Source organism: Cherax quadricarinatus, chromosome 1, assembly GCF_038502225.1.
Source record: "Cherax quadricarinatus isolate ZL_2023a chromosome 1, ASM3850222v1, whole genome shotgun sequence".
NCBI classification, from domain to species: domain Eukaryota; kingdom Metazoa; phylum Arthropoda; class Malacostraca; order Decapoda; family Parastacidae; genus Cherax; species Cherax quadricarinatus.
This window is the reverse complement of record NC_091292.1, coordinates 102,084,128-102,108,419: the sequence shown is the minus strand read 5'-3', so window position 1 is coordinate 102,108,419 and position 24,292 is coordinate 102,084,128. Positions and strand designations below refer to the sequence as shown.

The 24,292-nt window shown below is 45.2% G+C and overlaps 1 protein-coding gene across 2 annotated transcripts in view; it reads right to left on the bottom strand.

Annotated features, from left to right (window-relative positions):
* LOC128687547 (proto-oncogene tyrosine-protein kinase ROS) overlaps positions 1-24,292 on the bottom strand; it is a 181,493-nt gene that overhangs the window by 58,171 nt on the left and 99,030 nt on the right. For both annotated transcript variants that reach the window (XM_070085354.1, XM_070085359.1), the window contains exon 3: positions 290-349. In XM_070085354.1, coding sequence (XP_069941455.1) covers positions 290-349 — 60 coding nt within the window. The remainder of the gene's footprint in view (positions 1-289; positions 350-24,292) is intronic.

The following is a 24,292-nucleotide window of genomic DNA, read 5'->3' as shown; positions in this document are numbered from 1 at the left end:
AACCTATTACCTGTATTAAACATGTAATAGGTTATTACCGACGAATATATAACAGCACTGTCAATACTAATCTTACACAATTATCGAAATACCTTGGCTGTATGGCACTATATTCACCATGATATGGTGTATAAGCCACTCTTAACCAAACCAGCATTATTAACAATGCACCCGGCATCATTCCTGCTGAAGATGCTCTGTGATATAGCAAAAGGATACCTATTATCATATCCTCTCTATATATACTTTTTAATTTTTTGTTATAATGCATAAACAATGTAAGACTTACACAGGTTTGCTGACAGGAGGAGCGGGTAGCCTGGCGCCAGTCCTGACACCCAGTGTGGCACTGTAAGCAAGATAAATACCCAACATTATTTGTAGTCTTTTCATAGTTCAATTTACAGGTTAAGTATTGTTATCCTACCTCAGCTTATTTTAGAGCCCACCTCTATTAAAAATATGCACCCAACCCCAAGAATGCGACCCACAACAGTCGATTAGCACTCCGGTATCTATCTGCTGATAGATGAAGAGGCAGCAGATGCAAGAAGAAAAATTAGACACATGGGCAACACCTGGATATCTTTATTTGTGGACGTTTTGCCATCCATTGGCTTTATCAATACAATACAAGGACATAATATAAATTAACTTTTTGTCGTTGTTGTTCTTGTAAGCCAAACACACAAGGCTATATAGGTACTATCACCCATCAATGCCTCGTAATATATTTCGTCTATGTCAAATGTTTTTAAGAAGAAAACTAGTTTTGGTCTTGCTAGTTTCTCCCCTCTAAATCGTGTCATATCAGTGACATGTTGGCTCATAAAGTGTCCCATCTTCACCTCCATTATCTTAACCTTCCATATGTCTGGTCATTCATGTGGTTCCCGGTCCGTTTAATGCGGCTCTTGCTACTGTCCTTGTCTCCTGCTGTTTGATCCTGGGTTATGGATTATTGATACTACTACACTGGATCCCCCACAATCATGATTGCATTTACTATAAAGTTACTGGATTCAATTCTGTTATCTCTCTCAACTCCTTAAGTTCCACTGATTAACAGTGCCACTCTTCCTCTGTCTTCTGTTTCCTTTCCTCACTATGTGACACCCTACTGAGAATACTGTGTTTTAATAATAATAATAATAATAATAATAATAATAATAATAATAATAATAATAATATCTGTATTTACTACAAGTACACGTACATGGTATACAGGCCTAGCTGACATCAATGACACACTACTATATAGAAAGCCCCTTGTTATGCTCAGCATTTCGGGCAAATTAGGTCAGTGTCCCAGGATGTGACCCACACCAGTCGACTAACATCCAGGTACCCATTTTACTGATGGGGAACATAGACAACAGGTGGAAAGAAATGCACCTAATGTTTCTACTCTGGCTGTATGATGTTATTTCAGTTAAATTTCAATGAGGTGAGAGCTGTGCGTATATGTGCATGTGCGTGTGGCCATGTATAATTACATATTATAATTACACACACACAACTGTGCATATGGTGTCATGTTTAGGTTGTTACTAATAACTTATTAAAATAACATCGAGTTGTGTTTGCAGGAGTCGAGTCTCAGCGTCTGGCCCTGCCTCTTAAATTACAATAGCCGGCATTATTGGTTCCTGGCCTCATGGGCCCTACCAGTGTACTGAAAAAACAAACCATGGAACGGAAAGGGTAAGATTTGAACCCATGGCGAGTGGGTCACAGTGTATCGAGCCTTCCTCTACCACTCCACCATCTAGCTCATTCCATTTATTTACCACCCTGAGACTGAAAAAGTATTTCCTAACATCCCTGTGGCTCATTTGTGTCTTAAGTTTCCATCTAATTGCTGACCTCGAAAATGTACAGAGAACCATACCCCCGGCCGGGATTGAACCCGCGGCCATAGAGTCTCAAAACTCCAGCCCGTCGCGTTAGCCACTAGACCAGCGACGGGCTGGAGTTTTGAGACTCTATGACCGCGGGTTCAATCCCGGCCGGGGGTATGGTTTATTTGCAATCGTGTCATTACGATTTCTTGAGTCATGTACAGAGAACCTTCACGGCGCGCATAACGGAGATAAAACACCTCAATTACTGGGAGGGCTTGAGGTTCCTAAACCTGTATTCCCTGGAACGCAGGAGGGAGAGATACATGATTATATACACCTGGAAAATCCTAGAGGGACTAGTACCGAACTTGCACACGAAAATCACTCACTACGAAAGCAAAAGACTTGGCAGACGATGCAACATCCCCCCAATGAAAAGCAGGGGTGTCACTAGCACGTTAAGAGACCATACAATAAGTGTCAGGGGCCCGAGACTGTTCAACTGCCTCCCAGCATACATAAGGGGGATTACCAACAGACCCCTGGCAGTCTTCAAGCTGGCACTGGACAAGCACCTAAAGTCGGTTCCTGACCAGCCGGGCTGTGGCTCGTACGTTGGTTTGCGTGCAGCCAGCAGCAACAGCCTGGTTGATCAGGCTCTGATCCACCAGGAGGCCTGGTCACAGACCGGGCCGCGGGGGCGTTGACCCCCGGAACTCTCTCCAGGTAAACTCCAGGTAATACTGTATGACCTCTTGCCCCGCTGCCTCTCATTTAAAAAAAAGTCTGTCCCTATCTGCTCTGTCAAAGCCTCGGAGTATCTTTTATGTCGTAATCATGTCTTCCCTAATCCTTCTTCTAAAGCCATCAGGTTCAATTCCTTTAGTCTCTTCTTAACTCAATCCCCTCAGCTCTGGCAGTAGTCTTGTTGCAAACCTGTGAACCTTTCTAGGTTTCATATATGTTTGATCATAACAGGGCTCCGTGCTGGTGCTGCATGCTCCATGACGGGCCTAACATGTCATATAGAGAGTCCTAGAAGACTTTTTATTCAGGTTTCTGAAGACAATTCTGATATTAGCTGTCCTCGCAAATACTACAGATGCTATTCAATATATGTTCACCTCTGACGATATGTTGGGTGTGATGTTGACTCCAAGATGCTACCTTAAGCGTTATCTGAAGTTTCTCATTCTATTCCTTCTCTGGTCGCCTTTCAACATCTCCACTTATCATGACCCAGAACTTGCTAGGGTTAAACTCTAGTAACCATATGTCTGACCATTCTTGTAGTTTATATAGTACATCGTCTTGCACAACAATGTACAATACTACCACGCTATTTCTGCATTTGTGTTAGGTAAAAATTATAAAACATGGTGTGGGTGGTATTGGTGAGTGGGTAAAGGAGGAGAAAACTCGAGTTGGATGATTGTTGTGTTGTGGTGCGGCCGGTAGCAACACTAGATAAATAAACTGTTGCCTTGATACAAGACTACCTTCACTTAGACGTCCAACACCCCCACCCCCCCCACACACACATCAGCGACCAGTGAAGAGGTCCAACACCCCCACCCCCACACACACACACATCAGCGACCAGTGAAGAGGCGGGGCCGGGAGCTAAGAACATAAGAACATAAGAACATAAGAATGGAGGAACACTGTAGAAGGCCTACTGGCCCATGCGAGGCAGGTCCTTATAAGAACATAAGAACATAAGAATGTAGGAACACTGCAGAAGGCCTACTGGCCCATGCGAGGCAGGTCCAAGTCCCTACCGGCTTAAGCCAATGCACCCAACCTAGTCAGGTCAGGTCACATTGACTCAAGGGAGGAACACGGCAACCGACCCGTTAGCACAAGCTATCAGGTCTAACTCACACCCACCCACATCTACTCATGTATTTATCCAACCTATTTTTAAAGCTACACAACGTTCTGGCCTCTATAACGGTACTTGGGAGTTTGTTCCACTCATCCACAACTCTATTACCAAACCAGTACTTTCCTATATCCCTCCTGAATCTGAATTTTTCCAACTTAAAACCATTGCTGCGAGTCCTGTCTAGGCTAGATATTATCAGCACACTATTTACATCCCCTTTATTTATTCCTGTCTTCCACTTATAAACCTCAATCATATCCCCCCTAATTCTACGTCTTTCTAGAGAGTGCAGTTTCAGGGCCCTTAGTCTATCCTCATAGGGAAGGTTTCTGATACATGGGATCATCTTTGTCATCCTCCTTTGTACATTTTCCAGAGAATTTATATCCATTCTGTAATACGGTGACCAAAACTGTGCAGCATAATCTAAATGAGGCCTAACCAAGGATGTATAGAGTTGAAGAACAACCTGAGGACTCCTATTATTTATGCTTCTTGATATGAAGCCAAGGATTCTATTAGCTTTATTGCGAACACTTATGCACTGTTGTCTTGGTTTCAGATTACTGCTAACCAGAACTCCTAAATCTTTTTCGCAATCCGTAATATTAAGATCTACATTATTTAGTTTATATGTGGCATGGTTATTGTCCTGTCCAACATTTAGAACTTTGCATTTGTCTATATTAAACTGCATCTGCCACTTCTCCGACCACTGCATCAGTCTATTCAAATCTTCCTGGAGTGCTCGAATGTCCTCGTCAGAATGAATTCGACGGCCTATTTTGGTGTCATCGGCAAACTTGCCGATGTCGCTCTTTATGCCCTCATCTATGTCGTTTATGTAGATTGTGAACAGCAGGGGGCCCAACACTGACCCCTGTGGAACACCACTCGTGACGCTTCCCCACTCTGATTTCTCCCCATTTATGCAAACTCTCTGCTGCCTATTTGTCAACCATGCCTCTATCCAGGAAAAAATTTCTCCTCCTATTCCATGTGCTTTAATTTTCCTCAATAGTCTCTGATGTGGGACCCTGTCAAAAGCCTTACTGAAGTCCATATACACAATATCATATTCGTTACCATGATCTACCTCCTCAAATACCTTAGTGAAAAAAGTTAATAAATTCGTAAGGCAGGAACGTCCCTTTGTAAAACCATGCTGAGATTCGTTGATTAATTTATGCTTTTCAAGGTGGCTACGAACTGCCTCGGCAATTATTGATTCCATAAATTTTCCCACTATGGAGGTTAGGCTTATTGGTCTATAGTTCGAAGCTAAGGACCTGTCACCTGTTTTGAAAATAGGTATCACATTTGCCATTTTCCACTTATCTGGCACCATGCCAGTTTGTAGTGATATGTTGAAAAGATTAGCCAAAGGTGTGCTAAGCTCCTCTTTACATTCCTTTAGAACCCTTGCATACAGTTCATCAGGGCCTGGGGATTTGTTAGGTTTTAATTTATCTATTTGCCTAAGGACCATGTCACTTGTGACCCTAATAGTGCACAGTTTATTATCGTCCTGTTCTACATAATTTATCATTACTGGAATATCACTGGTATCCTCCTGTGTAAAAACTGAGAGGAAGTATGTGTTAAAAATTCTACACATTTCCTTATCACTGTCAGTGAGCTGACCCGAGGAACTTTTGAGTGGGCCTATCTTGTCCCTGATCTTACTTCTGTATACCTGAAAGAATCCTTTTGGGTTAGTCTTCGATTCTCTTGCAACTTTAACCTCATAATCTCTTTTTGCTTTTCTAATTCCCTTTTTTATTTCTCTCTTTAACTGAATATATCGATTTCTTAATTGCCCCTCTCCTCTTTTGATTTGCCTATATATGCCTCTCTTTTGACCAATCAGATATTTTAATCTATTGTTCATCCATTTAGGATCATTTTTGTTTGATCTGATTTCCCTATTTGGAACATAATTTGACTGAGCAGCTAGAACTATGCCCTGGAAAGCATCATATCGGCAACCATCACCACCTACCTGACCCCTAGTCAGGTCATTCCAGTTCAGCCCACCTAAGTAATTTTTCAGTCCTATGAAATCAGCCAAGCGAAAGTCAGGGACGGAGACTTGATTGCCATTATTAGGGGAATTCCATGATATGTTAAAACTGAGTGATTTGTGATCACTCTCCCCAAGCTCATCATTAACCTCAAGATTATTAATTAGTGTTTCCCTACTGGCAAGAACCAAGTCAAGGAGGTTATTTCCCCTAGTTGGCTCTGTCACAAACTGTTTTAAAAAACAATCCTGGATCGTATCAAGAAAGTCACCCGACTCTAAATTTCCTGTCAAATTGCTCCAGTCAATCTGTCTATAGTTGAAATCTCCCATTAGCACAACATTTTCGTATGTAGATGCCTTACGAATTTCGTCCCATAGAAGTTTACTGCACTCCCTATCAAGATTTGGGGCCCTGTAAATCACACCCAAAATTAGTTTTTCTCGGCCCTCGAGAAGCTGTAACCAAACAGATTCAGTGGCTGACGCTTCTAATTTAATATCTTGTCTAACACAACAATTTAAATTGTCTCTGACATACATCGCTACTCCACCACCTTTCCTGTTGACCCTGTCAGTGTGGAATAATTTATAGCCTTGTATGTGACATTCAGATGGCATCTCTCTATCTTTCAGATTGAGCCAGGTCTCTGTTATAGCAATAATATCTATGTTTCCTGCACTTGCAATTAATCTTAGCTCATCTATCTTATTTCTAACACTCCTGCTATTAGTATAGTAAACCTTAAGGGAGCTAGTCCCTTGCTGCCCTCTGCTGTCCCCCTTTGTTTTCTGACCTGTTCTATTGTCTTTATTTATAACTTCATGCTGAATGCCTTTTATACATTTACTGTTTCCAACCCTAGTGTTGCAACCTGCTTGTTTCCCACACACACCCATACCTCTATCTTCCATCAGTTTAAAATCATAGGCATTTCACCAATGGCCTTCTCAATCGAGTCTGCAAGTGCTACCACCCCTGCCCCAGAGAGATGAACCCCATCCCTTGCATACATATCATGTTTGCCATAAAAGTTGTTCCAGTTGTCAATGAATGGGATTGCAAGTTCCTTGCAGTATCTGTCTAGCCAGCAATTTACACCAATTGCCCTAGACAACCATTCATTTCCTACTCCCCTTCTAGGCAAGATGCTACATATGATTGGGATCCCTCCCTTAGACTTAATGAAATCTATAGCTGACCTGTACTTATCTAGCAGCTCTTCTCTCCTACCCTTCCCAATATCATTTCCACCAGCACTGAGACAGATAATGGGCTTGTTCCCATTACCTGACATGATATTATCCAGTCTGTTGACAATGTCCCCAACACCAGCTCCAGGGAAGCACACTCTATCTCTCATCTTCTTATTCCTATTACAAAAAGCACGGTCAACATATCTTACCTGAGAGTCACCAACCACAAGAATGCGCTTACCTTCATTAGCAGGGGCAGTAGTACCCTTACCTTCACTGGCCACTGAAGTACATTCATCCTGGAGAACAGAGAAGCGATTTCCTACCTTCAGATCTTCACTCTTAACTTTCCTTACTCTGATGCGCCTCCCATTACTGTGAACAACTCGCCACTTGTAGCAGGTGCTGGGCTGCACCTCACTGCTGGTACCCGTTGCTACCTCCCCACCTACAGCCTCCTCACAGTGAGAGACAGACTGCACCTCACTGCTAGAAGCCTCATTCCCCACATCTCCAACCACCTCACACTCTCTCCCAGGCCCATTGAGGTGGACCTTCAGCCTCCTAATCTCCTCCTGGAGAAGCAAGACCTCCTCCTTCAACTCTCCAAACTCAGTTTTTAAAACACTGCAGAAGCAAGCCATGCTTTGTAACCGTCCACGCTAATCCCCAAAGCAGCTCAGGGTCTGTGACCTCACGTGACGACTGACCACTGAACACTCAACTGACCACTGCACCTAGACCCCTGCAACCACACTTTGGAGAGTTTATAGGTGAGTACATTACAAAGTGCAGGGGAAAGTCACCATCACCCCTGCCACTATAAAGGTCCAGGGGAGTCACCATCACCCCTGCCACTATAAAAGTCCACGGGAGTCACCATCACCCCTGACACTACAAAGGTGTAGGGGAGTCACCATCACTCCTCCTACTAGAGGTGCAGGGGAGAATCACCATCACCCCTGCCACTACAAAGGTGTAGGGGTCACCATCACCCCTGCCACTACAAAGGTGTAGGGGAGTCACCATCACTCCTCCTACTACAGAGGTGCAGGGGAGAATAACTATCACCCCTGCCACTACAAAGGTGCACGGGAGAGTCGCCACCACCCCTGCCACTACAAAGGTGCAGGGGAGAGTCACCATCACCCCTGCTACTGCAAAGGTGAAGAGGGGAATCACCATCACCCCTGCTACTGCAAAGGTGCAAGGGAATCACCATCACCCCTGCCACTACAAAGGTGCAGGGGAGAGTCACCACCACCCCTGCCACTACAAAGGTGCAGGGAAGAGTCACCATCACCCCTGCTACTACAAAGGTGCAGGGAAGTCACCACCTCCCCTTCTACAAAGGTGCAGGGGAGAGTCACCATCACCCCTGCCACTATAAAGGTGAAAGGGGGTCACCATCACCCCTGCCACTATAAAGGGGCAGGGGTCACCATCACCCCTGCCATTACAAATGTGCAGGGGAGAGTAACCATCACCCCTGACCCTACAAAGGTGCAGGGGAGAGTAACCACCCCTGACCCTACAAAGGTGCAGGGGAGAGTCACCATCACCCCTGCCACTATAAAGGTGCAGGGGAGAGTCACCATCACCCCTGCCACTATAAAGGTGCAGGGGAGTCACCATCATCCCTGCCACTACAAAGGTGCAGGGGAGTCACCATCACCTCTGAAACTACAAAGGTGCAGGGGAGAGTCACCATCATCCCTGCCACTACAAAGGTGCAGGGGAGAGTCACCATCATCCCTGCTACTACAAAGGTGCAGGGGAGAGTCACCATCATCCCTGCCACTATAAAGGTGAAAGAGGGTCACCATCACCCCTGCCATTATAAAGGTCCAGGGGAGAGTCACCATCACCCCTGCCATTACAAAGGTACAGGGGAGTCACCATCACCCCTGCCATTACAAAGGTGCAGGGGAGAGTAACCATCACCCCTGACCCTACAAAGGTGCAGGGGAGAGTAACCATCAATTCCAGGAACAGCTGTTAAAAATTGACCAGTCTGGAAAATCTTCCAGCTCCTGCACCCAACATCTTGCTCCTGGGGGATTTCAACTTAAGGCACCTAAAATGGAGGAATATAGCAAATAATATTGTTGCAGTAATAACACCAGGAGGCAGCTCTGATGAAAACTCACACTCACATGAGCTTTTAAATCTCTGCACAAAATTCAATTTAAACCAGCAAATAATAGAGCCTACTAGACTGGAGAATACACTAGACCTCATCTTCACTAACAATGATGATCTGATAAGAAATGTCACCATATCAAAAACAATATACTCAGATCACAACATAATTGAGGTTCAGACATGTATGCGTGGAGCCCCAGACCGACATAATGAGACTAGTCACGAGGGAGCATTCACCAAATTCAACTTCAATAACAAAAACATAAAGTGGGACCAAGTAAACCAAGTCCTAACCGATATAAGCTGGGAAGATATACTAAGCAACACAGACCCAAACTTATGTCTAGAACAGATTAACTTGGTGGCACTCGATGTGTGCACAAGGCTTATTCCTCTAAGAAAAAGGAGGAGTAGATGTAAAATAGAAAGAGACAGGCGCTCCCTTTACAGGCGACGGAAAAGAATAACAGAGCGGCTAAAAGAGGTCAATATATCTGAAATGCGTAGGGAGACACTGGTCAGAGAAATAGCAAGCATCGAACTTAAGCTAAAGGAATCTTATAGGAGTCAGGAATCGCGGGAAGAACTAAAAGCCATAAATGAAATCGAAAGAAACCCAAAGTATTTCTTCTCCTATGCCAAATCAAAGTCGAGAACAACGTCCAGTATTGGGCCCCTACTTAAACAAGATGGGTCCTACACAGATGACAGTAAGGAAATGAGTGAGCTACTCAAGTCCCAATATGACTCAGTTTTTAGCAAGCCGCTAACCAGACTGAAAGTCGAAGATCAAAATGAATTTTTCACGAGCCACAAAATTTGGTTAACACAAGCCTATCCGATGTTATCCTGACGCCAAATGACTTCGAACAGGCGATAAATGACATGCCCATGCACTCTGCCCCAGGGCCAGACTCATGGAACTCCGTGTTCATCAAGAACTGCAAGAAGCCCCTATCACGAGCCTTTTCCATCCTATGGAGAGGGAGTATGGACACGGGGGTCGTCCCACAGTTACTAAAAACAACAGACATAGCCCCACCACACAAAGGGGGCAGTAAAGCAACAGCAAAGAACTACAGACCGATAGCACTAACATCCCATATCATAAAAATCTTTGAAAGGGTCCTAAGAAGCAAGATCACCACCCATCTAGAAACCCATCAGTTACACAACCCAGGGCAACATGAGTTTAGAACAGGTCGCTCCTGTCTGTCTCAACTATTGGATCACTACGACAAGGTCCTAAATGCACTAGAAGACAAAAAGAATGCAGATGTAATATATACAGACTTTGCAAAAGCCTTCGACAAGTGTGACTATGGCGTAATAGCGCACAAAATGCGTGCTAAAGGAATAACAGGAAAAGTCGGTCGATGGATCTATAATTTCCTCACTAACAGAACACAGAGAGTAGTCGTCAACAGAGTAAAGTCCGAGGCAGCTACGGTGAAAAGCTCTGTTCCACAAGGCACAGTACTCGCTCCCATCTTGTTCCTCATCCTCATATCCGACATAGACAAGGATGTCAGCCACAGCACCGTGTCTTCCTTTGCAGATGACACCCGAATCTGCATGACAGTGTCTTCCATTGCAGACACTGCAAGGCTCCAGGCGGACAACAACCAATTCTTTTAGTGGGCTGCAGAAAACAATATGAAGTTCAACGATGAGAAATTTCAATTACTCAGATATGGTAAACACGAGGAAATTAAATCTTTATCAGAGTACAAAACAAATTCTGGCCACAAAATAGAGCGAAACACCAACGTCAAAGACCTGGGAGTGATCATGTAGGAGGATCTCACCTTCAAGGACCATAACATTGTATCAATCGCATCTGCTAGAAAAATGACAGGATGGATAATGAGAACCTTCAAAACTAGGGAGGCCAAGCCCATGATGACACTCTTCAGGTCACTTGTTCTATCTAGGCTGGAATATTGCTGCACACTAACAGCACCTTTCAAGGCAGGTGAAATTGCTGACCTAGAAAATGTACAGAGAACCTTCACGGCGCGCATAACGGAGATAAAACGCCTCAATTACTGGGAGCGCTTGAGGTTCCTAAAACTGTATTCCCTGGAACGCAGGCGGGAGAGATACATGATTATATACACCTGGAAAATCCTAGAGGGACTAGTACCGAACTTGCACACGAAAATCACTCACTACGAAAGCAAAAGACTTGGCAGACGATGCAACATCCCCCCAATGAAAAGCAGGGGTGTCACTAGCACGTTAAGAGACCATACAATAAGTGTCAGGGGCCCGAGACTGTTCAACTGCCTCCCAGCATACATAAGGGGGATTACCAACAGACCCCTGGCAGTCTTCAAGCTGGCACTGGACAAGCACCTAAAGTCGGTTCCTGACCAGCCGGGCTGTGGCTCGTACGTTGGTTTGCGTGCAGTCAGCAGCAACAGCCTGGTTGATCAGGCTCTGATCCACCAGGAGGCCTGGTCACAGACCGGACCGCGGGGGCGTTGACCCCCGGAACTCTCTCCAGGTAAACTCCAGGTAACCACCCCTGACCCTACAAAGGTGCAGGGGAGAGTCACCATCAACCCTGCCACTATAAAGGTGCAGGGGAGAGTCACCATCACCCCTGCCATTATAAAGGTGCAGGGGAGTCACTATCATCCCTGCCACTACAAAGGTGCGGGGGAGAGTCACCATCACCTCTGAAACTACAAAGGTGCAGGGGAGTCACCATCATCCCTGCCACTACAAAGGTGCAGGGGAAAGTCACAATCACCCTTGCCACTACAAACAAAGGTGCAGGGGAGAGTCACCATCATCCCTGCCACTACAAAGGTGCAGGGGAGAGTCACCATCACCCTTGCCACTACAAATAAAGGTGCAAGGGACAGTCAGATGACTCTGCCGCCAGCTAGCGGCAGTCATCTGTAAAAACTGGAATTTGTGGTCACAGTGGTGGCCCATGCTAATCTCCCTATGGTGTATAGAAATATCACAGCTAAATGGTTATAACTATGACCATAATTTTTAAACGGGTGGAGGGGTAAGCCAGCGGAAGGCCTCAGTTAGATGACCGAAAGCTCCAACGGCGGGGCGTCATCTGACTTAAGACCCGCGTCAGGAAACACTTGTCCTGTTTCCTGACAAACTTTACCTAACCTAACCTACCTAGTTGAATGAATCTTATTGTAGCCAGTTGGCCGAGTGGTTAACGCACTGGCCTGGAATTTTACGACTCATGCGCCATGGGTTCAAATCCCACCCGTTCCGTGGTTTGTATATATATGTTTTCATCATCTGCGTTGGTCTACTGTGCGTCCCATATCCTCCTCTTGAAGGATAACACCAGAGCGTTGGTCTACTGGGCGTCCCATATCCTCCTCTTGAAGGATAACACCAGAGTGTGGTCTACTGGGCGTCCTACATGTTCCTCTTCACGTATAACACTAGAACATCAAGATACATAGGTCCCGTAGCTCGATCGCTAGTGCACTCACCTCACACACTGAGGTCCGGGTTCGAATCTCCTCCGGTACGACTGGAAAACATGAGGGACGTGTTTCCACAAGACAACACCTGCTGTCCCTGTCCCTATTCACTCATTAGTTTAAAATGGGTACCTGGGTGTTAGTAGACTGGTGTGGGTCGCATCCTGGGACAAAAGTGACCTAATTTGCGGGAAATGCTCAACATAACAAGCGGCTTTCTATATAGTAGTATGTCATTGATGTCAGCTATGGTCTATATACCTTGTACTGGTAGTAAATGAAGATATATTATTATTATATTAATTGTCTTTACCTTTTTTCAACTCAACGCTCTAGTACAAACAACTTTCGTAAAGTTTAAAATTATTTTTGAGGCCTAAATAAAACTGATTTAAAACACAGCATTACACGGACAGGTGTATGCATTTTGGTGTATATCAGACTTTTCTTTTATCCACGTTAAATGACTCTTACAGGAACCAGGAGAGGCAGGAGGAGCTTAAAGCTATTAGTGAAATTGAAAGAAATTCAAAATATTTCTTTTCATATGCCAAAAACAAGGCAAATACCACATCTAGTATCGGGCCCTTACTCAGACAGGATGGGACTTACACAGACGACAACAAGGAAATGAGTGAAATATTGAAATCCCAGTACGACTCTGTGTTTAGTGAACCACTAATCGGTCTGAGGATCGACGACCCAAATGATTTCTTCATGAATGAGCCTCAAAACTCCATAAATGTATGCCAGATTTCCGACATTACCCTAACTCCGATAGATTTCGAAAAAGCCATTGACAACATGCCTATGCACTCAGCCCCAGGCCCAGACTCGTGGAACTCTGTTTTCATTAAGAACTGCAAGAAACCCCTCTCGCGTGCCCTAAGTACACTATGGAGGAGGAACTTGGACATGGGTGAAATTCCAGTCACTTAAAACAACGGATATAGCCCCACTCCATAAAGGTGGCAGCAAAGCATTAGCTAAGAACTATAGACCAATAGCTCTGACGTCCCACATCATAAAAATCTTTGAAAGAGTGCTAAGAAGCAGGATTGCAAATCACCTGGATTCCCAAAATCTGCACAATCCAGGGCAACATGGGTTCAGGGCAGGTCGCTCCTGCCTCTCACAACTACTGGATCACTATGACATGGCCTTGGATGTACTGGAAGAAAATCAGAATGCAGATGTAATATACACAGACTTTGCAAAAGCGTTTGACAAATGCGATCATGGCGTAATAGCCCATAAAATACGTGCTAAAGGAATAACTGGGAAAGTGGGGAGATGGATCTTCAACTTCCTAACAAATCGAACACAAAGAGTAGTGGTCAACAGAGTTAAATCGGAGGCTGCCATAGTGAAGAGCTCTGTTCCACAAGGCACAGTACTCGCCCCCATCTTATTCCTTATCCTCATATCAGACATAAACAGAGATATACACCACAGCACCGTATCATCCTTTGCGGATGATACTAGGATCTGCATGAGGCTGTCATCTGCTGAGGACGCGGTTAACCTCCAAGAAGATATAAACAAAGTTTTCCAGTGGGCAACGGTAAACAATATGATGTTCAATGAGGACAAATTCCAACTACTCCGTTATGGAAAACTGGAGGAGATAATAACTAGAACCGAGTATACTACTGACTCCGGCCATACAATAGAGCGGAAAAATAATGTAAGGGACCTGGGAGTAGTAATGTCTGAGGATCTCACTTTCAAGGATCACAACAGTGCCACGATCGCACGTGCAAAGAAAATGCTAGGATGGATAATGAGAACTTTCAAAACGAGAGATGCCAAGCCCATGATGATCCTTTTCAAATCACTTGTTCTCTCTAGGCTGGAATACTGCTGTACATTAACATCTCCATTCAAAGCAGGTGAAATCGCAGATCTAGAGAGTGTACAGAGATCCTTTACTGCACGTATAAGTTCTGTCAAGCACCTTAACTACTGGGAACGCTTGGAAGCACTTGACTTGTATTCGTTGGAACGCAGGAGGGAGAGATATATCATAATCTACACTTGGAAAATCTTGGAAGGAATGGTCCCAAATCTGCACACAGAAATCACTCCCTACGAAAGTAAAAGACTGGGCAGGCGATGCAAAATGCCGCCAATAAAAAGTAGGGGCGCCATTGGTACACTAAGAGAAAACACCATAAGTGTCCGGGGCCCAAAACTGTTCAACAGCCTCCCATCAAGCATTAGGGGAATTGCCAATAAACCCCTGGCTGCCTTCAAGAGAGAGCTGGACAGATACCTAAAGTCAGTGCCGGATCAGCCGGGCTGTGGCTCGTACGTCGGACTGTGTGCGGCCAGCAGTAACAGCCTAGATGATCAGGCCCTGATCCATCGGGAGGCCTGGTCATGGACCGGGCCGCGGGGGCGTTGATCCCCGGAATAACCTCCAGGTAATCTCCAGGCAGGTAGTGGTGACCAGGTGACCCACAATGCAGTCTTCAAGACCCCAGAGTAGTCGATAAGTTTACAACACCACTAACCAACCAACCATCAGTTAATCTATTTTATCCCACAGTGGAGAGGACAAGAGCCATGAACAACACACAGTCGTAAAATAAATAAATAAATAATGAATAATTGATGTGGGTGGTGCACTTGTGTAGAGACAACAATAAATCTATGTGTTTCGTTGGTGAGGGAGCAATAAATCAATGTGTTCGTTGGTGAGGGAGCGACTTAAGGAGGGAGAGGGAGGTGGGGGCTGAAGAGTGAGTCGGAGGGAGGGGATGGAGGAAGTAAGGGATGGAGGAGGGAGGGGAAGGAGGAAGTAAGGGATGGAGGAGGGAGGGGAAGAAGGAGAAGGTTATAACAAGTGAAGAGAGACAGTCACACCTGCAGTGTGTGGGGTTAATGCTGAACCCAATTCATGTCATCGCGTATATGCCTCTCCTCATAACCCAAGCACCACCACAGCTAACCTTAACACCACAACTACCACCACCACCACCACCACTATCCGTCCATCCATCCAACATCCTGCTCTACTTCAACATAGCCATCACTCTCTAGAGGCCATCCTGAGAGACGGTAATTCCCAAGTAACAATAATTCCACTTCTCCTGGAATGTGACTTCTGAAACTCTCATTGTTACTTAGTCCACATTGGAATGTTTCATCATATCCTCATTCGAAGTCAAGAAGAAACCCGAGAACTTCAGACCCATCTTGTTAGAGATCACCGTCAAGATCTTCGAGGAAATCACCTCCAGCAGGATGTACTATACATGGCATTTCATCATCTCTTCACTAAGAAGCACTTCGGGTTCAGGAACCAAAGAGGAACTCACTATACCATCAGCATTATCTACGACGCTGTTGATAACCTACGCAGTCAAGGCAACGATAAATGTACATAAAGCATTTGACAGCCTCTGGCATGATGGCTGACATCCCCGACCACAACTGAACTGTCCTACGTCTGGTCTGTAACCTCCTAACCAAGAGACGCACTCAGCTCACACACTGATGTCTGGAGATCGAATTCCCGGTACGACTGGAAAATATTAGGACGTGTTTCCTTTAGACATCTGCTGTCCATGTTCACACATCAGTATAAAATGAGCACCTGGGTGTTAGTCGACTGGTGTGGGTCGCATCCTGGGACAAAGCTGACCTAATTTGCTCGATATGCTCTGCATAACAAGCGGCTTTCTATATAGTAGTATTTCATTGATGTCAGGTAGGCCTGTATACCTTGTACATGTGCTTGTAGAAATAAGGATATTATTATTATATTATCATCCCCACCTTTAATTAACCAAAGAACAACGGAGGCATTCTTGCCCACAGCTGGAGTTCCCCAAGGCTCTTGTCTGAGTCCTATACCATTCAACATCTATGTCAAGCGACCTTCCCCAACTGGAGTAAAAATAAAAAATCACCACCCAGCAACAACCTGGCTGACCAAGGCAAGCTCCAGAATAGCCTAGTCCACGGCCGGGCTCCGGGAGTAGAAAAACTCTTGGAACTCATCAAAGCCAGTTGCAGGTGACAGTGATGCAAGAGTTCATCACCCAGTTTGCTGATGACGTAATACATGTCGTGATCTCTACTCCGGCGTCCAGTGACAACAGACACACGAAAATGATAGAGAAGATGAACGAAGAACTCAGAAGAACGGTTAACTGGGAGAGGAAATAGAGAATCACCGCCAACCCGGACAAGGTACAAATCAGCACCATCAGTTGTTACCTCATATCGACAGAAAACAATAGAGGAATCACTATCAGAGGAACCACCATTGTCTTAAAAACTCAAACAGGAGCCTGGACTACGAAACAGACTGGCTATTACACTCCATTTCACATGTCAACGATTCGATAAACTTAGCAAAAGCCCGTCTCTACCAGCTGTTTCCATTCCACCAGGCGTCAACATATATCAAGACGCACCTCTACCTGGAAAGAAAAACCCTCCCCAGTCAATTAACACCACAGACTATGTGATAAAGGACCCTCCCCCTCCCCGCTAACAGAGCACAGAGGATGGCATACAAGAATGTGTACAATGTTACAGTCACGAGGTTGAGTTCCCAAGGCCACAGGCACTGAGTGATCTTCCAGGAGATATTGCAGACTGGATTACACCAGCACCAGTCTACGCCCAAACAGTTAAATCCATTACCACCGTGACACCAACGAACACCCTAACTTGCCAACATCTGCAGACCACAATCGGCAGGACACCGTGTCAAAATGGCAGCCGACTAGTCAGCTTCCAGCGCTACCACCTTGCTCTTCAAGTCTTATGAGTTGCGTCCCTCCACCACCAGCAACTCCACTTCATAAAATAAAAAAAAACATAGCCACGCCGAAGATGAAGACATACATGTAGATACCTACGTACATGTCCGCGCAGGCCAGCAAGATGTGCTCCCTTTATAAATTTCGTGATCACGGAAAAAATTAATTTCACATACACCTCTTACTAAGTAAAAATCGAAAGTGGTTGGATCACTTATCTTTACTCTTCCCTCCTCACCCTCTTCCCACCCACTCATTCATCCATTGTCATTCTTCCCTATCCTTCCCCCTTACCAGAGTTCTGGTCATAGTTCCGTTCCTCGTTGCACTACTGAGGTCTCCTACCTCAGGCTGACACATTTCGTTACGAGATCCCTCCTGTGTTATAGAATATGACAGGGAAACATACCTACCTTTTGTTCTCACAATGTAACTATCACAGCCTACGGTAGCAGCACTCTGCTAATGTATCTAATTTTGTTTATTAAAACCCTGGTCAGCACAGCTACCATGGCAACAACCAGAATTAACACCTCACACCTGCTCCTCTGAGGAGGGATATACAAGATGATGGATCGAAGGAGGTGAGGGCATACATGACTGGCAGAAGTAAGCATGGAAGACCACACATGTGTGTTAACACAGGTTTCAAGAGGGTGTGAATACAAGGTGGAGACAGTGTAAGTGTTGGAAGAGTGGATGGTGTTGATGTGGGTGCAGGTGTTGGTGTGGGTGTAGATACTGATGTGGGTACATGCATGGGGCAAGGCAGGAAGGTACTGAGGGATTTATAGTTACAGATGTCGGCTTCGTGACACATTAGGCTCTTCGGAGCCAACATCTGTGAATTTAAATCTGGAATCCAGAAATCACTCATCGCTCTGAACATACCCGGAAGTTACCAGTGGTCGCTTCCGGTGGTCAGCGTCCCCGCGGCCCGGTCCCAGACCAGGCCTTCTAGTTACTGGCCTGATCAATCAGGCTGTTAATGCCCGCCGCCGGCAATCCAACATATCCACCAAAAGCCGACTGATCAGGAACTGTTTTGAGGAATCTTTGGAGTTCTCTCGTGAAGACGACTAGGAGTTTGTTGGTAATCCGAATTATACATGAAGGGAGGGTGTCGAAGAGTCGTGGTCCCATTACATTGAGTTCTTAAAGTACTCATCGCTCCTCTGCTTTTCACATCGTCTGCCAAGCCTCTTGTGTTCATAAATAGTAATTTCGGTGTGCAGATTTGAAACCAGTCCCTCCAGTATCTTCCAGGTGTAGATTATGATGTATTTTTCTCGCCTACGTTCTAAGGAGTACAGTTCTAGGGACTTCAAGCACTCCCAGTAATTTAGGTTCTTGACCACTGAGTTTACAAGAGCTGTGAAGGTTCTCTGTACATTTTCCTGTTTAGCAATTTCGCCTGCCTTGAAGGAGGCCGATAATACACAACAATATTCCAGCCTGGATAGAACCGGTAACCTGACGAATATCATCACTTACTTGACGTCTCTTGTTTTGAAGGTTCTAGTTATTCAACCTATTATTTTTCTTGCAGTTGTGATAATAACATTGTGCTCCTTGAAGGTGAGATCGTCTGACATTTTTAATCCCAGGTCTCTCACATTTCACTTACGTTCTATTGAGTGTTTTATTGTCTTGTTAATATTTCGTCCATTCTTTTGTGACGTAATAACTGAAATTTGCCCTCACTGGACATCATATTGTTCTCAGTGGCCCACTGGACGACTTGGTTTATGTCAGTGGTCTACTGGAAGACTTGGTTTATGTCAGTGGTCTACTGGAAGACTTGGTTTATGTCAGTGTTCTACTGGAAGACTTAGTTAATGTCAGTGGCTACTGGAAGACTTGGATTATATCAGTGGTCCACTGGAAGATTTAGTTTATATCAGTGGTCTACTGGAAGACTTGGCTTATACCAGTGGTCTGCTGGAAGACTTGGTTTATGTCAGTGGTCCACTGGAAGACTTGGTTTATATCAGTGGTCCGCTGGAAGACTTGGCTTATGTCAGTGGTCCACTGGAAGACTTGGTTTATACCAGTGGTCCGCTGGAAGACTTGGTTTATACCAGTGGTCCGCTGGAAGACTTGGTTTATACCAGTGGTCCGCTGGAAGACTTGGTTTATACAAATGGTCCACTGGAAGACTTGGTTTATATCAGCTTGGAGGATTGCTGTGTCTTCTATGGATGACACTGTCGTACAGACTCTTGTATCCCAGCAACGGATGAGAGGTGAAGATGAAGGTAGAGAACTATGAGAGAGGAGAGGATATATGGGACATAGAAGGGAGAGAAAGATCAGAATAAACGAGAGAGAGAGAGAGAGAGAGAGAGAGAGAGAGAGAGAGAGAGAGAGAGAGAGAGAGAGAGAGAGAGAGAGAGAGAGAGAGAGATCACACACGCCCAAGACAGGACAAGGTATCAGTGTTAAGCGACAAGAGGGAGCCACACGGAGGTCACTGTTGCTTCTTCAAGAGCCCGAGGTGAGAGGTTAAGCAGGTGAGTAAGAGACTGATTGATCACCTGAGGTGTGAAAGTTGAATTCTGGGGTGAACGCCTCGGGTTCTGCGTGTTGCAGACACCAGATCTATTGTTGCAGAGAGAGGATTTATTGTGGGATCTCCTTACGCTGCTCTTCTGTCTTGTCTTCCTCTTTCCCAACCTCCTCCTGTTACTTCTAATTCTCTCCCTTTTCCTTCAAATTCTTTCCCAAATTCTAATTATCCTCCTTCTCTTTCCCCTCTTCCTCCTCCTTCTCCTTATCCCCCTCTTCCTCCTCCTTCTCCTTATCCCCCTCTTCTTCTTTCCGTTCCTGTCCCATGTCTGCTTATGCATTTGCTTTCTAATTAATTATTTCGGTCCATTTCTTTCTCCTCTTCACTCTTCTTTCTTGCCTTCTTCATCCCGCTCGTCGTCTTCCTGGCAGCTTCAACATGAGACTACACTCACGACCTGCTAGCAACATGACCCCTCACTGGTTAATTGACCTGCTAGCAACCTGACCCCTCACTGTTTAATTGTGGCAGAAATATTACCATCCAGCTCCGGCCCACGACCCTGCCTGGGTGCGAAATTGTTAGAGCCTCAAGCGACAACCAGGCAGACCGGAAGACAAGCAGACAGGCAAGAGAAGAGGAGAATTAGCCTGATGGGGGATAGCTTGGCAGACAGCTAAACAGAGATAGGCACAGAATCACACAGCTACGCTGCGAGAGACAGGCAGGCAGACAGCGAGACTAGAAGGCAGAGTGTGGAAGACAGTCAGGCTGAGAAACAGACAGAAGGACAGACAGCCATGCAAGCAGACAGACAGCCAAATAAGAAACAGCTAGCCAGACACCCAGACATGCAGCCAATTAGACATAAACAGTGCAACAGGCGTATCAATTCATACAAGCTTACCCCTCCGTCAAAACTAATAGATTTTCCTTACCATCCAGTAAGAATACCAGGTACGAGAGAGTGAGAGGGCAGAGCTAATGGAGGTACCCCATTGAGTGTGGTATCAGCGGGGGTAAACTCCTCACCTGATAAAGAAGGAACCACCAGATAAGCCGCCGAGAAGCAGGAACTGGAGAGAGAAGTGAACCCTTAGTTCTGGGACAGGTCTCGTCAGATTGCTGGATGAACAGCTTGAAGGTAAAATGTGTGTGTGTGTGATGTCATTAAGGTGAAGGCACTGATGTGTGCGTGTACCAGTTCCTGGTTGATGTCCTGGTCTATTCACACTTATTAAATTATTCTGGTTGTTTGTATGTGGGTCCTCTCACTCAGAATGCACACAACACTGTCGAGGAAACAGCCACATCGTCACACAGACCCGCAGGATATACATCCTACACAGACATGCAGGATAGACATAGTAACACAGACACGAAGGATATACATCCTACACAGACACGCAGGATATAAATCCTACACAGACACGCAGGATATACATCCTACACAGACATGCAGGATAGACATAGTAACACAGACACGAAGGATATACATCCTACACAGACACGCAGGATATAAATCCTACACAGACACGCAGGATATACATCTTACACAGACACGCAGGATAGATATCCTACACAGACACACAATGCATCCTAACAACAGTCAAATAAACAGTTAGTTAACTATATGTAAGACGCTTGTTTACGCTTTAATTAAGTGTAACAGTCGCGGTATCAAAGATTGATGTGAAGAACCTTTAGTCGTAAGGGAGGCGTGTCCACACGAGGGGCCCAAGAGCACACACACACACACACACACACACACACACACACACACACACACACACACACACACACACACACACAGTTCTAGGACCAGTGCTATTTTTGATATATGTGAACGACATGATGGAAGGAATAGACTCTGAAGTGACCCTGTTCGCAGATGACGTGAAGTTGATGAGAAGAATTAAATCGGACGAGGATGAGGCAGGACTGCAAAGAGACCTGGAGAGGCTGGACATGTGGTCCAGTAACTGGCTTCTCGAATTCAATCCAGCCAAATGCAAAGTCATGAAGATTGGGGAGGGGCAAAGAAGACCGCAGACAGAGTATAGGCTAGGTGGACAAAGACTACAGACCTCACTCAGGGAGAAAGACCTTGGGGTGACCATAACACCGAGCACATCACCGGAGGCACACATCAACCAAATAACCGCTGCAGCATACGGGCGCCTGGCAAACCTGAGAATAGCGTTCCGATACCTTAATAAGGAATCGTTCAAGACACTGTACACTGTGTATGTTAGGCCCATACTGGAGTATGCAGCACCAGTCTGGAACCCACACCTGGTCAAGCACGTCAAGAAGTTAGAGAAAGTACAAAGGTTTGCAACAAGGCTAGTCCCAGAGCTCAAGGGAATGTCATACGAGGAAAGGTTAAGGGAAATCGGACTGACGACACTGGAGGACAGAAGGGTCAGGGGAGACATGATAACGACATACAAGATACTGCGGGGAATAGACAAGGTGGACAGAGATAGGATGTTCCAGAGAGGGGACACAGGGACAAGGGGTCACAACTGGAAGCTGAAGACTCAGACGAGTCACAGGGACGTTAGGAAGTATTTCTTCAGTCATAAAGTTGTCAGCAAGTGGAATAGCCTAGCAAGTGAAGTAGTGGAGGCAGGAACCATACATAGTTTTAAGAAGAGGTATGACAAAGCTCAGGAAGCAGAGAGAGAGAGGATCCAGTAGCGATCAGTGAAGAGGCGGGGCCAGGAGCTGAGTCTCGACCCCTGCAACCACAATTAGGTGAGTACAATTAGGTGAGTACACACACACACACACACACACACACACACACACACACACACACACACACACACACAGTAGTGTAGTGGTGTACGTTAGTGAGATATAAACACTCACACAACTAGCTCTCCTGACCCAAGTATTCCTCTTCACCTTGTTTACACTGAGATCTCTGCAGTCAAGTGCTGCTACTCTGCCGTACCTGGCTCTGTTTTAATTTAATATATATGTTTGTAGATACACACACCAACTGGTAGAGAAGGCAGGGGTAACGGGAAAGGCACTCAAGTGGATATAAGAATGCTTAGTGAATAGAAGACAGAGGGTAATGTTAAGACGGGAAGTTTTGGAGTGGTGACGAGTGATGAGAGGGATCCCTTAGGATCAGTGCCTAGTTCCCTGCTGTGATACATAGGATTGAGGAAACTGAATCCTACGCATCATTATTTTTATTGTATGTGAAGTTAGTGAGGAAGTAACAAACGGGGAGAACAGGGAGAGACGCCAATGAGATTTCAACTGGTTGCCAACATAGTCAGGAGAATGGGTACTTGAATTCAATCCTAATAAATGCAAGTATATGAAAATATAAGAGAAAGTAAGAGGACCGGACACGGAATATAAAATGGAAGAAGAGATCCTGTAAAGGTCGTGCAGGGAGAAATATTTGGAAGCAAACACTTCACCAAGCATATCACCAGAAGTACAAATGAAATGCATAACTTCAGCGGCAGGTACAAAACAGGCTAACCCAATAACTAGTTTCATGAAGTATACAGCCTGTGCAAGGAAACCCAACCAGGCCAAGTATATGTGGAAGGTCCAAGGCGGAATGTTATGAAAACTGAGTTCAGTACCTGGTGAGCCTGGATGGGAGAGAAAGGAATGGGAAGAGAACCAAGGTGACATGATTTCAACGTATAAAATCCCAAAAGGTATAGGCAGAGATACAGGGACCTGCCTGCTGCTCCAGACGAGCATTCTGATTGTGCATCTCTCTGGGCGTCTGACTGTATGTCTGTTGGTGCCAGAATGGTTCTGGGGATCGGAGAGTGGCGCCATTTGCGTGAGTGTTATCGCAGAGTGCCATTTGTAGTTACTGAAGTGTGAGTGTTATGTAGAGTGCCAGTTGTACTTAATGAGGTGTGAGTTTTATGGCAGAGTGCCACTTTTCGTTACTGAAGTGCAAGTGTTACTGGTGTTAGTAGGACCAGAGAGGCGAACAGTCAGCCATCCCTGTGCACTTACCACTGATGAAGATGTCTACTTGAGACTTACAAGACCATAAACCAACAGTGAGCCACAAAAACGTGAAAAATATGGCTGTATCCGGAAGAACCTTAAAAAACAATCATAAACTAGCACTATGCATCAATTTAACCCCTAAAACTATCTCTAAATTTATGTTACTCGTTAAAGTTACCTCTTGATTTCCCCTTCCCTTCAAGGAATGGAAAATCAAGAGGTAAGTTTAACGAGTCGAAGAGTGACGTAGGAATATTGTACATAACATACAGGAGAAATACAATTATTGAACATAAGAGTGGAGGAACACTGCAGCAGGCCTACTGGCCCAAACTAGGCAGGTGTCAATTCTATGATTACATTTATATTTACATAAAGAACAATGAACATATAGGAGACAGTGATCTATCTGCCTACCTGGACGGAGCTCCGG